The sequence below is a fragment of the Hyperolius riggenbachi genome, chromosome 6, assembly GCF_040937935.1.
Source record: "Hyperolius riggenbachi isolate aHypRig1 chromosome 6, aHypRig1.pri, whole genome shotgun sequence".
NCBI classification, from domain to species: Eukaryota; Metazoa; Chordata; class Amphibia; order Anura; family Hyperoliidae; genus Hyperolius; species Hyperolius riggenbachi.
This window is the reverse complement of record NC_090651.1, coordinates 274,503,233-274,518,269: the sequence shown is the minus strand read 5'-3', so window position 1 is coordinate 274,518,269 and position 15,037 is coordinate 274,503,233. Positions and strand designations below refer to the sequence as shown.

At 42.0% G+C, this 15,037-nt stretch overlaps 1 protein-coding gene across 1 annotated transcript in view; it reads right to left on the bottom strand.

Annotated features, from left to right (window-relative positions):
* Nucleotides 1-998: 998 nt before the first annotated feature.
* Nucleotides 999-15,037, bottom strand: part of PCSK7 (proprotein convertase subtilisin/kexin type 7) — a 66,631-nt gene continuing 52,592 nt past the window's right edge. The window contains exons 12-16 of the mRNA XM_068240898.1: nt 11,534-11,690; nt 11,311-11,405; nt 9,632-9,725; nt 6,305-6,422; nt 999-4,842 (exon numbers count right to left, since the gene is read on the bottom strand). Coding sequence (XP_068096999.1) covers nt 4,450-4,842; nt 6,305-6,422; nt 9,632-9,725; nt 11,311-11,405; nt 11,534-11,690 — 857 coding nt within the window. The 3' untranslated portion in view covers nt 999-4,449. The remainder of the gene's footprint in view (nt 4,843-6,304; nt 6,423-9,631; nt 9,726-11,310; nt 11,406-11,533; nt 11,691-15,037) is intronic.

The window sequence follows — 15,037 nt, the reverse complement described above, 5'->3', positions numbered from 1 at the left end:
AATGTCAGGTTACCTGATCTGCCAGACCAGCATTTTTACTGTTAACAGCTGCCTCAGACACATATGAAGTGACATGTTACCCTTGTTAGCATTTCCCCAGCACTGCTGGACTGGAAAGTGCCATCTGGGCGGGTATGGATGATCCGAAAACATCTGCCAACAAGCACAGCCCGGGCAGCTCTGAAAGACCCTCACAGCACAAGCAGCCTGCTATCTATAGCCCGAGATAAAGCTGGGCCTGCAGTAGCCAAATCTGTGGGGAAACATCAACTATGACTTCTACTGGAAGATCTGACAGCAAATCAAGGAAAGCTTGAGATAAAGTGCGGCTTAGCAGAAAAATGGCCAGATTTATGATATTATTCCTAGAATAGCATGCCTGGCTGCACAACAGAGGATTCCAGCAATACTAAACTTCCAAAATCACGACTAACGAGGGAAGTAGTCATTAGACAGGGTGTAATAGAGGCAAGATAAACCCCTAAAATTCATACACTGTCTGTATACAGTCATCTTTTTATAATAAATACAATTTAAGGACAGGTTTACTTTGCCGTGTCCATAGTCCCAGTCTCCAATGCCCACTCTTTGCTTTAATGCGGTTCAATATAAAGCAATGACTAAATCACCAAACATAATACAAAAATGTAGAAGTACTGGCATTTCTAAGCGAAAGCATAGATAAAAACCATTTGCCTCTTGCATGTATCCCATCCTGCTCTGTAACTGAGCATTTACCTTTGGCATGATGTAGAAGCAAACTCATAAGGGAACCCTCAATGGGGGGGGGGGGGGGGGGGGAATTGATTTCTGCAGTAAAGATGGTTATGTTTCACGGTCTGCTTTAAACATCCAATTGAGGCAAATAAATCCTTATTTTGTTATCTGTGCTGATTGAATACCTGAAATGGACACTAACACTTCAGTGAAACTTCATTGCCATTCACAGCACAGCTCATTGTAGGTGTGGTAAAAAAAAAAAAAAAAAAAAAAAAAAAAAAGTAGCATCTAAAGTCCATCTCCAGGCAGAGAGCTGAATTAACCATCTAATAACGTAATAATCAGTGTCCGATTTTATCTGTTTTGTACTAATTAAGACTTCTAACAGCTAAAAATCAAGTCTTAAAATTCTGATCACACGTTATAAAGCAGCCCACTTGAGCACCAGGATGGTAGAATCTTACGGTGTTGCCACAGACTGAAGTTGCAGCCAAAAGCACTGAAAGTCTCTGCTGCAGAAATTAGAAACTATTGGACAGCCAATCAAATGAGATCCTGTGCACACAGGACTGGGCAAAACTGCTATAATAAAGTGGTTTTGCAATTCAACTGCTACTTCTAGCCCATTTATATCAGCGTACAGACTCAATTTATATAAAGGCGTTACAAAGCACCCTCCTCTCAGAAACACCCACCTGTGTCACCATCCTCTCCCCATAATACATGAATTATTCTCATTCCCAGCATATTGAATCTGGACTGACTCAGGGAAATGTCATCTAATGTCTGTATACCTTTTACTTTTCAGACACGTTGGGCTGCAGCCAGATTTTCGATTAGTGTGGCCACATTTCCCTTTTCAGATCAGTGTGTCCTTCCTGAAATACACCCTCCACTTATTTGCAAAACCCTAACAGTCTTAATAAAAAAAAAATTAAAAAAAAAAAAACAGGACAAATGTTTGTTTAGACAAACAAGCTGCTTAAGGTTGAATCCTTTTAAATGTAACACCCTGTATGTGCAGTAGTTTCTATTTAAAAGAAACCTAAAGATTTTGTTACAATAAAATGTGAAGCTACTTTATCCTGTGGGAGAAGGTGCAGAGGTCAGTTTAAAGTCTGCTTAGAAGAAGGAAAGCTCCCATAGCTTCTGGATATGTCTTTACATAAAAGGGCCAGAGGAAGGGATTTTCTTAAAGGACCACTATCGCGAAAAATTGTAAAATTGTAAAATACATGTAAACATATACAGGGGTTAGGTGCCAGGAAGGGGGGCAGCGGGCACAGTGGCGGGGAGAAGGGTTGGCCCCCCTCCCTCACCTGGGTCCCCCTGTCCCCACTCCTCCTCCAGCTATTTGCGCAAATGTAATCGTAATGCAGTGAGTGGGGAAGTAATTACCTTCCTTCCTTGCGTTCCGCCACTTGTATTGCCTTTCATTGCCCCTGAGTGTATTCGGGGTCCTTGAAAAAGCAGCAAATCCGGACTCTCCGTTCAGTTTTGTAAACCGGATCTCCCAGATCGCCCACGGATCAGTTTTTAAATTGTGTGAAGTCGGCCACTATTTTTAACATTGGTATCCGTGGCTCTGGTTTTGGTCCAAGCCCCCAAAAAAAACAGAGCCACAGATACGTTTCGTATACAAGTGTGATGTTGGCCAACCTCCCTGCTTGCTGGACACTTTTTTGGCAATTGGACGGAACAACTGCTATTCGCTAAGTGCTTTTTAAAAAAAAGAAATCCCTGAGAATCCCCCATGAGGAGATGGACTAGTCCAAAACCTGTCACTTCTGTCAGATTTCTACTACCTAGTGTAAGTGACCGCAACATAAGAGAAATGTAATTTACAGCTCATTTTACTCAGGGAGAAATGCACTTCTTATTTGTATATGTTTACATGTATTTTAAATTGTATAATTTTCGCGATAGTGGTTCTTTAACGCAAAAAAACTTTTGATATAATGAATTGTACATGTAGCACAGCTAAGAAATAGACCAATAGTAGCAAAAATATGATTCTCATGTTTTCTACTACAGGAAGAATTAAGAAACTTCATTCGTTATCTATGCAAAAGAGCTTCTCTGATTTCTCAGACCCAACTTAGGTCGGCTACAGTGCTGTGTTCTCAAGCAAAGAAACAGTTGTAAACAGACGTACATAAGGTTTGACTGCAGGGAAGTTCAAAAGCTCTGCTTTGTTTTATAGCTTAAATACAGAGTGTGGTTTGCAAATATGACAGAATTATTCAATGATATAAAAAAAAAAGCTATAGCTCTGAAAATAAAAATATGAGACTTTTCTTTGCTACTAATGACCTACTAATTATTCCTACCACACATACAGTTCATTATATCAATTTTTTTTTTTTTTTTGGTTCAGTGTCACTAAGTCAGAAGTGCACCACAACTTTATCACTAAGTATATGCTGCAGGTTTGTTTTACTCTGACTGCTTGAGCCCTACATTTGCACTATTTCATAAATCCAGATAACTAAATCCAATACATATTAACTAAGGAATTCCAAATATACAAATAAAACTACTGATGATACAAGAACTATAAAATTAAGGGCCCGTTTCCACTTGTGCGTTGGGAATCGCTGTGGAAAAAATTTGCATGCGGATGCGAATTTCGCATGCAGTTGTATGCGAATTTTCATGTGACTTCGCATACGATTTCACATGGATGACTATGTATGCGAATTTAACCATGGCAGTGCCTGTGTGCTTTCCCATTGTTTCTATGCGAAATCGTATGCGAATTCGCATGAAAATTTGCATACTAAAACCGCATGCGAATTTCCTATTAAATACATTGTATGCGAATCTCATAGCGGTATGCGAATTCTGATGGTTCTGCCGTGCAGATTTTTTTCTGCACAGAAAAACGCTCAGAAATCCTGACAAGTGGAAACAGTTCCATCCACTTGTATTGTCTATGTGAACCTGCATGCAGGACCCGCATGCAGATTCGCTCTAGTGGAAACGGACCCTTAAAGTATCTCATAAAGCAGAAAATATTAAATTATATTGACAAAAACTTTAAAGAACTTTCGGGTGAACTCCTTTGAAAAATGTGTTCATCTTGCCCCTATAATCAACAGAAATCTGTGATCTGAATGACACTGTATCGCAACATGTCCAGCCCCTGGTTGTTTACAGTTGGAAAATGCCAAGTTTGGAAGGAAGAGGTGTTTCAATGGAACGTATCCAAAGGAAATCCAGTCTCCATAAAAATACATCAAAGGTTACTGTAAAAAGACCCTTAGAAATGAAAAAATAATAATTGAGGTTCAGCGTTCCTTTAAAATGTCTGAAAATGATCACCCGTACTTTCAAGTTAAGTCTGTATAAAAAAAATTCCAATACAGTATGTGTATTATAGGGCACCCAGCTTTCTGCTTCTGGATAACAAGTGCTAAGAATGTCACCTCCAGCCTGTAGAGGGCAGCCCCCTACATTCATTGGTGGCATTAAGATGTACCCATTTTACTAGATGCTTTTGGAGTCCATGACGTCATCGCATCACTCAGTACAAGACTCCAATGAAGACAGCCTGAGTGCATACAGGAGACTCTGGAAGAATTTCTTCTTAGTAAAATCACCATCGTTTAACAGGATATCACGTGGGTAATAAGGCAAGGCAAAAATCTGACAAGTGCAGATTCGTGTGTAGAACACCTTGTTGTCTGTTCACCATCGTCTATCTTATTCTTTAACTAAATGTCATTTTTACTTGTATACAATATCTTTTAAATCGTGTGTATTGCCAGGACCAGTATCCTGTCTAATCATGCCTTTGTGCAGCTGTAAGTCTGTCGTCACACTGTGCCTGGGGCCACTGTTGTGTTCAGACAAGTAGTTATTTCTGTGAAGGGAATGGTTATCTTCATCTTCCTCCTCCTCTTCCTCTAATATAGAATCTTTTACACCACACAGAGGCAAGGATTCAGTCTCACTGCCTGCTTCCAGTTGCCTGAGGGTAGGTCGGTGCTGTGGCCAGATACAAGTAGAAACTTCACAGCTTAGATCCAGATCTTTGCTACTTGAGAATCGAGAAAGGTACAGCTCTACAGTGTAGTACAGGGACCAAAACACGGCAAAGCAGCCCAAGAGCATAAGGGTCTGAAAAATAAATAAGTACTGTAAATATATCAAGTCAGTAAGATTTCCACCAAAACAACTTAATTGGCTTGCCTGTTTTGTAGGTTGTGCAATACTAAAGAAGCCCTGCTATAAAGATTATCTTAAAGCAAACCTGTGTCAACCTCTAAACAGTGTCCACTAAGTGTTAGGCTACATTCTATGCAGCTATAGAAAGCCTTCACTGGTCTTTTGATGACTATACTGCTCAGTATAGTAGTGGGCAGCAACCACAGCCAGGCTCCCACGTGACCAAACATCAACTTCTTCACTACAGCTTAATGCGCGTGTGGGCAGGGGGAGTGACCACACCATCCTGATCATTTACTAGTACTTAAAGGGTACCTGAGACCAAGTAATAGCCTGTATTTATACTTACCTGGGTCTTCCTCCAGCCCCATGAGGCTCGTGGCTTCCCTCCTTGTCCTCCTCGGCTGCTCTGTTCTGCCGCTATCTGACCTGGTACCCCGGGGAGTCGCAGCCAGCCGTGCCCCTTCAGCGCAAGTGCGGCAACGTGCCCCAATCAAGCTCCCATTTCCAGGAGCTTTATGCATCGACTCTGCAGACGCAGAACGCCTCTGACCGTGGGAGTGCGAAGGGGCGTGTGCACGGCTGAACAGAATGGCCAAGGAGAACGGCGAGGGAAGCCATGGGCCTCATGGGGCTGGAGGAAGCCTCAGGTAAGTATAAATACATGCTATTACTTGGTCTCAAGTTCTCTTTAATTATGTGAGGTTAGGCTTTGTGTGATGGTCACGCTAACAGGTGAAACCCAATTGAAATCAGAAAGATGAATTAATGTGGTGCATCAACTAAGTCTTCCCAAACTTAAATTTAATTTGGGCAATTACCAATAATATAGACTGGATTAGCTTGTTATTGGCCCACATATAGCAGGCACCTTCATATCACTTCTGCCCAACTCTAATGCTGGGAATACACTGTTCGTTTTTGAGGTGATTAGATGGTTCGATAGATAATTTCCGACGTGTCCGATCTCCCTTTCGATCCTTTCGCCGCTCGATTTCTGATAGAAGTGAATGGAAAAAGATAAGAAAAATGAGCGGAAGATAAGAGAATCGACTGCAGAATCGAGCGGCAAAAACGATCGAGAAGAAAATCGAGCGCCAGAAACAAACTGTGTATTCCCAGCATAATGTGTTTCTCTCTATAGCAGGGATGTCGAGCTCCAGTCCTCAAGGGCGGAGGTCGTCACACGTTTTTGGCTCAGCTCAAATTAACTGATGGGCCTGAATAAGGAAAGGTGTGGTTGACTAAGTAGAGCACATTTCTCCATGTCTCAGTCCATCCTAAACACTGGCATGGATATGGCCCTCAAGGACTGGAGCTTGACATCCAAGCTCTATTGCTAAGAAGTTCAGCGCTGGTCCATAATCACATGACACAAAGTTAAAATATGGAAAAAGTTCAAAAATGTTCTTACCCGCAGGGTGTTATTAGCAATAATGTAGCCTTCCTTTTCAGAGATCTCCAGGCCAGGTGGGCAGGGGAGGGAAAAACTCTCACTCAGAAACTCACCACTTTGGGCATCTTCCACCAAACTGACAAACAGAAGCCAAGGACATGTGTTTAGGCACCATTTCATATATTTTATATGCTCGGCATGTAATCATTAAAATAACTGTACAAAGTGATGTAAATTAGTGAAAAGTATAAAGGTAAGCACTCTAATACTTTCCAATTTATACCACCATGTACTGGTGTTCGGGTCGGAGTAATCAACTGTTCATTTCACTCCAGTGTCTTAAAATCTTAAAGACAAAACAGTCTACCTGGCCCCCAAATAACAGATTTGGGAAGAAAAAGAGGACAGTCACTTCCCTAGGAGTGTACCCTCTTGCTCCTGTAAATCCTCTTCTTTTTTTAGGTCACTTGTCCCCCTGGAGCTGCGGTCACAACAGAGAGGATCTGACTGGTACCTCTTAACCACTTTACCCCCGCCCGTACGGATTTCTCCGTCCCTTTTTCCATCCTTTAACCCCCAGGGACGGAGAAATCCGTACTTTCCGCGCTCCCGCCGCTGCCCGCGCTCCCGCTCGTAAACACGCCGCCCGCCGCTAGTAAACACGCCGCCGCCCGCTCGCCCAGAGATCAACGAACAAGAAAATCCATTCCCGTTCGTTGATCTAAGCCCCGCAATGATCTGCTGCCGCTCGGCCGAGCAGCGCGATCATTGTGAGCAATAACAAAGTCCCAGCCTCTTTCTACTTCCTGCAAGCGTCCGGAAGGATGCTTGCAGGTCGCATGAAACAAAAAGTTACTGTTGCCATCTTGTGGCCAAATAGTAAAACTACACCCTACACATTTTTTACACACAAATAACTTAGTTTTACACAAAAAATTAACTACTTACCTCCCACACTCCCCAATTTATTTTTTTTTGTAATTAAATCCAAGATGGCTGCAAGTCAGCTCCAAGGATCAGTTTTAATTGACAACGCCTCTAATCAAATCACCAGAGCAAGAAAGTGAGAACAGGCAGGAACCACTAGATGGGGGTGCTTGTTGCTGACTTTACAGCCGGACTGAGAAAAAAGGGACCTGGAGACAAGGAAGAGGGAGTGGAAGGAGGCCTTATGGACTCCTTCCACCCCCTCTTAGCTTTCACTTTTTGCCTGCAATACTAAGCATGTATGTACTATGCATGTTCAGACACATACTGACTAACCTGGGTGGGATGGGGTTTTACATAAAAACCTTGCACAAGCATAATAAATATGTAGTAACACATATCACATTTCATCAGTAGACTACAGATGTGCTTTCTTTGCTTTGCCTATCTGTATTAGCTGTTAGATCACTAATCATTAACCAGTAAGAATGAAGATTTATAATTCACCCCATAAAGATGATGTGTGATGATGCATATGGATTTTTTTCTTTCTAAATCAATTTTTCCTATAAGCTTGAGAATCAATCAATGGATCCAATACCAGAATTCAGATAAAAAACACATTTAAATGAATCTGCTGATTACATATTTAGGCTTTACTGCACAATAATTGCATTCATTTTGAAAATAAACTATGAACAAAATGAATGAGTCATTCAGGTTCCTTCTCAGTTAAGTAGTTCATTACACAAGACAAGACAAATAAAACATTTACCGTATATACTCGCATATAAGCCGACCCCCCAACTTTTCCATGAAAAACAGGGAAAAATGATTGACCCCCATATAAGTCGGGGATAGGAAATGCTGGATTGGTGCAGGCCGCGTAATCCCCCCAGTGTGTCCCAGTATAGCTAGTATAGTGCCCAGTATGGGTAGGTAGTGCCCCAGTATAGCTAGTATAGTGCCCAGTTTAGCCAGTATAGTGCCCAGTATAGGTAGGTAGTGCCCCAGTATAGCTAGTATAGTGCCCAGTTTAGCCAGTATAGTGCCCAGTTTAGGTAGGTAGTGCCCCAGTATATCTAGTATAGTGCCCCAGTATATCTAGTATAGTGCCCCAGTATAGCTAGTATAGTGCCCAGTATAGCTAGTAGAGTGTCCCAGTATAGCTAGTAGAGTGTCCCAGTATAGCTAGTAGAGTGTCCCAGTATAGCTAGTAGAGTGTCCCAGTATAGCTAGTAGAGTGTCCCAGTATAGCTAGTAGAGTGTCCCAGTATAGCTAGTATAGTGCCCCAGTATAGCTAGTATAGTTGCCCAGTTTAGCTAGTAAAGTGCCCAGTTTAGCTAGTAAAGTGCCCAGTTTAGCTAGTATAGTTCCCAGTATAGCTAGTATAGTGCCCAGTATAGGTAGGTAGTGCCCCAGTATAGGTAGGTAGTGCCCCAGTATAGGTAGGTAGTGCCCCAGTATAGGTAGGTAGTGCCCCAGTATAGGTAGGTAGTGCCCCAGTATAGGTAGTATAGTACCTAGTATAGTGCCCCATTATAGCTAGTATAGTGCCCAGTTTAGCTAGTATAGTGCCCAGTTTAGCTAGTATAGTACCCAGTGTAGGTAGGTAGTGGCCGGTATAGTGCCCTGCTCCCCCCGCTGCTATTATCTGCAGCGGCTTCCTCGTCCCCGGCGGCGCTTCCTCTTCCCCGCTCTCATGCCTCTATGAAGAGATCACAGCAGCGCGCCCGGCGCTGCTGCTCTGATGATGCAGGGGGCAGGAAAGAGCGCGGCTCCCTGTAGCGGCAATCTGTATCGCCGTTACCATGGGAACCGCTCTTTCCTGCCCCCTGCATCATCAGAGCAGCAGCGCCGGGCGCGCTGCTGTGATCTCTTCATAGAGGCATGAGAGCGGGGAAGAGGAAGCGCCGCCGGGGACGAGGAAGCCGCTGCCGAAACAAGTAATAGCAGCGGCGGCGGAGGGAGCGCGGAGGGGGTAGCGGGGGCCGCGGACCTCGGACCACCAGGGAAGACTCGCATACAAGCCGACCCCCCAACTTTTGACCCCCTTTTTGGGGGTCAAAAATTCGGCTTGTATGCGAGTATATACGGTATACTGTGCTTTTCTCCTGACAGACTCAAAGCACTTGAGGTGCAGCCACTACCAGGGCATGCTCAGTAGGCAGTAGCAGTGTTAGGGAGTCTCACCCAAGGTCTCCTTCCTGATTAGATGCTGGCTTACTGAACAGGAAGAGCCCAGATTTGAACCCAGGTTTCCTGTGTCAGATGCAGAGCCCTTAACCATTACACTTTCCAGCTACCACATAATCTGGCCAGACAGAACACTGAACATAGTGGTTTTTAATGAAAGCAAACATCTCCATCTCTTGTGACTCCATCATTCAGGCTTTCAATTGTCTGTATCCATTTACCGTCTTCTTTCTGCGACCTCGTCAAGCGTCCAGGAAGAGCCATAAAGAGTCAGCTGCCAAGTCTGGAAAACACCTTTCTTAAGAGGGTCGTCTCCTGTTGAAAGCAAACATTTCAGCGTTACATAAAGCAGGACTGTATATTGTCTATAAATACAGCAGCATGATATATATCCTCTATGAATACAGCAGTTACTTTCTACATGCTGTAGGCCATATATACAAGAAAAAAAAAAAAGTGTTCTTTGACTATTACCCTATGATCTTTTCCGTATATTAGGAGAAGGTCACAGGAGTGAGTCTGTTGCTGCACCAGGTCTATAGAGTTTTCACTATGCAATTTTTAATAAAACATAACACCTACAGCTTCCAGTTCCTCTGTGCAACAGATTAATAGTAGTCACAGTCTTAAAGGCAGCTGCCTATTATCTGTGTAAAAATGCATTCTTCTATGCTCGTTCCCGCACTGTCCTGATGCCAGACCCTCTTTGGGCGACTCCCTGTCCCACCCAAGGATTATAGCGGATGGAGGGAGACGTACAGCCTGGTCTTACCCTTTCCCAATATGGATTAAGGGAGAGTATGATTCCCAGCATGTTCCAAAGGAGGCAATGGGGTGTTACATATGGACTAAAGAAGGTCCAAAAACGGCATTCACATAATACCTGGATTTTACAACCAGATTACAGTAACTAGCAATTATTTTTAAACTTGTATTCATATGGTAAGTGGGAGCTAATTTTTGAAATCCTGGAGAATGCTGGACATGGTTGTTCCTAAAGGTACATACAAACTTTTATCTTTATCACTTAAAATTAACTTAAAGTGTTACTTTTGTGTTTTAAAGCGGACCCGAATTCTTGCACAGCACACAAGGAATAGTTTTAAATCCACATATAAATGCAGTAGAAATCCACAACTCGGAGCTGCGTGTTGGTTTAGCTACATCAGAATGTCATAAGCATCATCAGTAGCTGTGACTCTCACCACTAAGGCTCTGCCTGTAAAAAAAACAAAAACAAAAAAAAAAAAAAACAAACAGAAGGAGGACTAGGTGCCTATTTCCACTGGAGTGCCGCATTCATTTTCAAATCGAACACGGCACCCGTGCTGTTGCAAACTCGGAGCCGAATCGCTATAGGGATTTGGATGTGTGCTGTGGTAAACTGCAGCATGCCATCCAAAGGAAAGCCTATTGAAGGAATAGGCAGCATTTCCCCGCTTGAATAACATATGGAGAAATGCTGTGGATTCCGTGCAAGTGGAAATAGGCCCTACCCTTTCTGTGCTCCTTGCAATGTTGATCCAGTTAAAAACTTTCGTTTTTTTTTTTTTATTTATTTTTTTAGGGTTTTTGTAAATTGTAATTAAGACATTTTTCCCCTCAAGATTATCATGATGTGCCCAATTGTTTTAGAGCAGAGAGAAAGATTGGAGTTTAGATCTACTTGATCGCAATTGCTGTATAAAACCGATGTTCAGTGCCTGATCGAGCAGTAGGTGCGGTTCAATGGATAACGAAGGAAAATAACAAAAGAAATCGCAAACGGCCAGGTGGCCTACTACAGGGAAGGCTTGCTACATCAGGGGACACTTTTACACACTGTAGATTTCTATCAAAATCAGTCAGGAATAAGAAAAATTTAATGTGTCTATGAAGCAGTGCACCAGTGGAGGCTTACCAAAGTCAGTCACTAGCAGTTTATACATCCCCTCAGCTTCCTCTCCCCAGCAGCGAACTGTGGAAAATGTCCAGTCAGAGAAGCCACTTGGGTCGCTTTAAAAGAAAAAAATATAGGTTACATGGACAGGCAAAGCGCCAAACAAATGAGTGATTGCTCTATACTGTCCCGATTTGTGATATTCATTCAAACCATTATCTTCCATGAAAAACACACAACTCACTTGTCTATCTTCCTTGTAGCTCCTATGACTGATGAAATTCCACTGGGACAGAAGAGTTTAATCTGCAGGTTTCCACGCCGTGGGTGCGTAATGGTCACAGTTACTGCCACATGCTCCAGTGTCCTCATTCCAGAAAGCAGGAGGTCAGCTACAGTCACTAGGGATAGACAAACAGGAACATCACTCGAGAAATAAGAAAACGAAGGAGCCGTGCTTTAATGGGCTGTAATAGGACCAGAGAGAGCCTGAGATAAACCGCATCAAAAGACTATAATAATGCTTATTAAACAGGAGCTGTCAGCCATACTATCTCAGGGAAAAAGCACATATATAATTAGATAAATACTTGCTCTACTTACATAACATATGTATTGCACTGTTAACATTTTGATTTTACCGGTTTTTCTACAGTAAAAACGAGAAAATCCTTCTTAGGATTCTCCATTTTAACTGTGTATATCTTGAAGTCAATCCTGATGTCATTTCCTCTGCCTGATTGTGTATGCATTGCCTGCCCTCCAAGTCTACAGGCACTCCCACCCAGCTTTGTGATAGAAAGTGCATTGTCTCAGCATGACAAATATTGGCCAATCAGAGAGGAACAGAGGTGTGGAAAGGGGAAACAGGAGGGAAATAGGCTTCAGCCAATCAGACTGCATTAGTTAAGTCTGAGGGGAAGTAAAGAAGAAGAAGAAGAAGAAAAAAAAAAAAAACACAACTCAGAATCCCCTGCAACTTCCTTTGTGTGGCGATGTACAAAATAAGGGTCAGGCAAACTGGGGAATGATCAATCATTAACAAGAAAAGTAATAGTGATTTTTAACTTTTGGATTGCCTGGTTAGCATCCTTATTACTTGTCTACCAGATAAAAATAAAGAATTGAGTTTTGATTTTATCCCTGACAGTAACTCTTTAAGCTAAACTTAAACAACACTAATCGGGGAAAAGCACACACACAGTCAACAATATGTGAAATCCTGCTTTTGTACTGGAATACACACATAGACACACGCACGCACGCACGCACGCACGCAATAAGACTTGTATGCGCCTGCTTTTGAAGTTCCTATGTCAAACTTGATGAGAGCTCTTTGTTATTTCTACCTCTATCTAAATGGGACCCAGAAGGAAAGAAAAACACAGCAATATTTTTAATGGCACTATGGTCCCCAGAGATAGAGAGCATTTAATCACAGTAGTGAAAAGGGTACATCTACCACTTCACACCCTGCTGATGAGAATTTTCATGTTATGAAATTATTTCGGGAAAAATCTGGTATAAAGAACATGGATTGCAAAAGTAGAAAAGTCGTTATTAAAGAGTAACTGTCGGGCATAAAATCAAAAATCAATTCTTTATTTTTATCTGGTAATCAAGTAATAAGGATGCTAACCAGGCAATCCAAAAGTTAAAATCTATTACTTTTCTTGTTTATAAAATGATCATTCCCCAGTTTACCTGACTCTTATTTGGTACGTTGCCGCGAAAAGGAAGTTGCAGGGCATGCTGGGTTGTCTTTTTTTGTTTCTTTATTTCCCCTCAGACTAAACTAATGTACAGAAGCAAAAAAGGACAACCCAGCATGCCCTGCAACTTCCTTTGTGCGGCAACGTACCAAATAAGAGTCATGTAAACTGGGGAATGATCATTTATCAGCAAGAAAAGTAATAGTGATTTTAACTTTTGGATTGCCTGGTTATCATCCTTATTACTTGTTTACCAGATAAAATAAAGTATTGATTTTTGATTTTATGCCCGACAGTTACACTTTAAACATTAAAATTTAAATACAGAAATTTAAATCTGATGATCGACAAAGTGTTTATTAAAACTAATTCTCATCCACACATAACATTCATACAACCGGACTGATACAGAGGCCTCTCAAATTATTAACTATATATAGAGAACTACAACTGCTAACACCCCCCTTTGCCTGAAGTGAAGCTAGGTGTGTATTTTAGTCCAGTAGTAATTGGAGCTCTGTACATTATGGCAGATAATTCATTCAGGTATGTATTTACCCCTCACTGAGGTCATGTTCCCCCACTTTTTGTGCCTGCAATGAGTGTTGGTGTGTGTATTATAGTCCAGTAATTATTGGAGCTCTGCACATCTTATGCTATTAAAACATTCAGGTATGAGTTTTTGAAAGCGCTGCCATTCCTTTTGCTGTATGAATTGAATGTGTGTATACTAGTGGCTAGCTGCATTCACTGATCCATAATTATTCTACAAAGCATTAGATTAGAATTAGCACACAATTTGCATCTGCTTTGCATTCAGGGCGTGTATTTAGTCCAGAGGGGCTTTGCATTGCCTCTGTAGGTTTGCAAACGGATGCATCCATGAGCGCGGTCACCAGTCTGTATGTATGTTGTATTCACTGGCATAATGCATGCATGATACGCACCTGGGGTACCTTGGAAGGAAGGAGACAGTCTTGGAGATAGAGATAAAGGGGCCCATAATAATAGGCAAAGTCCACATAATGGACTTTATGTCCACTGAATGGACATAAAGTCTCAAAGATATGTATGAATTAGGCAATTAAAGCCTCTCTTAGTATAGTAGTCTCACGTCACTGTGGAGGAATTTTGTCCTGCTACCTCACATGGCACAGTTTTGGCTCACACAACAGTAAATAAATGCATTTTTAATGTAAGAAAAGTTTTTAATTTCTCTGTATTCTACTGGTTGCTTTTTATGGTTTCCCACATTTACCATTTGTTTTCTCAGACAAACCAAAACACATCCTTTTATCAAAAATCTGAAATATATTATAACCCCCAGATAAGCACACCCCAACTTTTGCTTTAGCAAGAATTCAAAAATGGCCATTTGTTTTAGAAAGAATTCAAAATGCCCCCCCCCCCCCCCCCCCCCATTTTTCAATCAAGAGCATATACATATATAGCATGACCAGAACATGAGGTGAAAGGGGATTTTTAAGGCCAGTTTTAGACATACTATTCGTGGTGCCCAGCCACAAATCAGCCTTCATATGACCCCATGTCACAGAGCAGCAACTGGGTCATATGACTAGGAGCTTCCCCCAAGGTACTGATGTACTCCCTGCTGGGCAGGTCACTGGAATTCCAGTCAGTCCACACACGTGCGCTGCACCACGCTCCTGACTTTCACACTCGCTGCGTCCCCAACTGACATAATTACTGTATTGTTAGCTCAATTTCATCGGAGGCAGCTACAAGATGACTTAGCAGAATAATCTTCAACCCAGGTTAAAGTTCTCCCCCAATCCAAGTGAATACCCTCTCTCCAGCTGGGAGACACGGACCACGAACACTTAAGTTGGTGGAACAGCATCTGAAATCTTTATTTACAGGTCAATCCTATATACCCACTGATGTTGGGGAAAAACCAGATTAGACCGGAGTGCCCATAGAAAGTATTTGAAACAATAGCATAGACATGGTACAGACAGCAGAGACAATAGGATTTGTTATTCTGTAAACAACTGGCAGAGGTAGACTTTGTTACA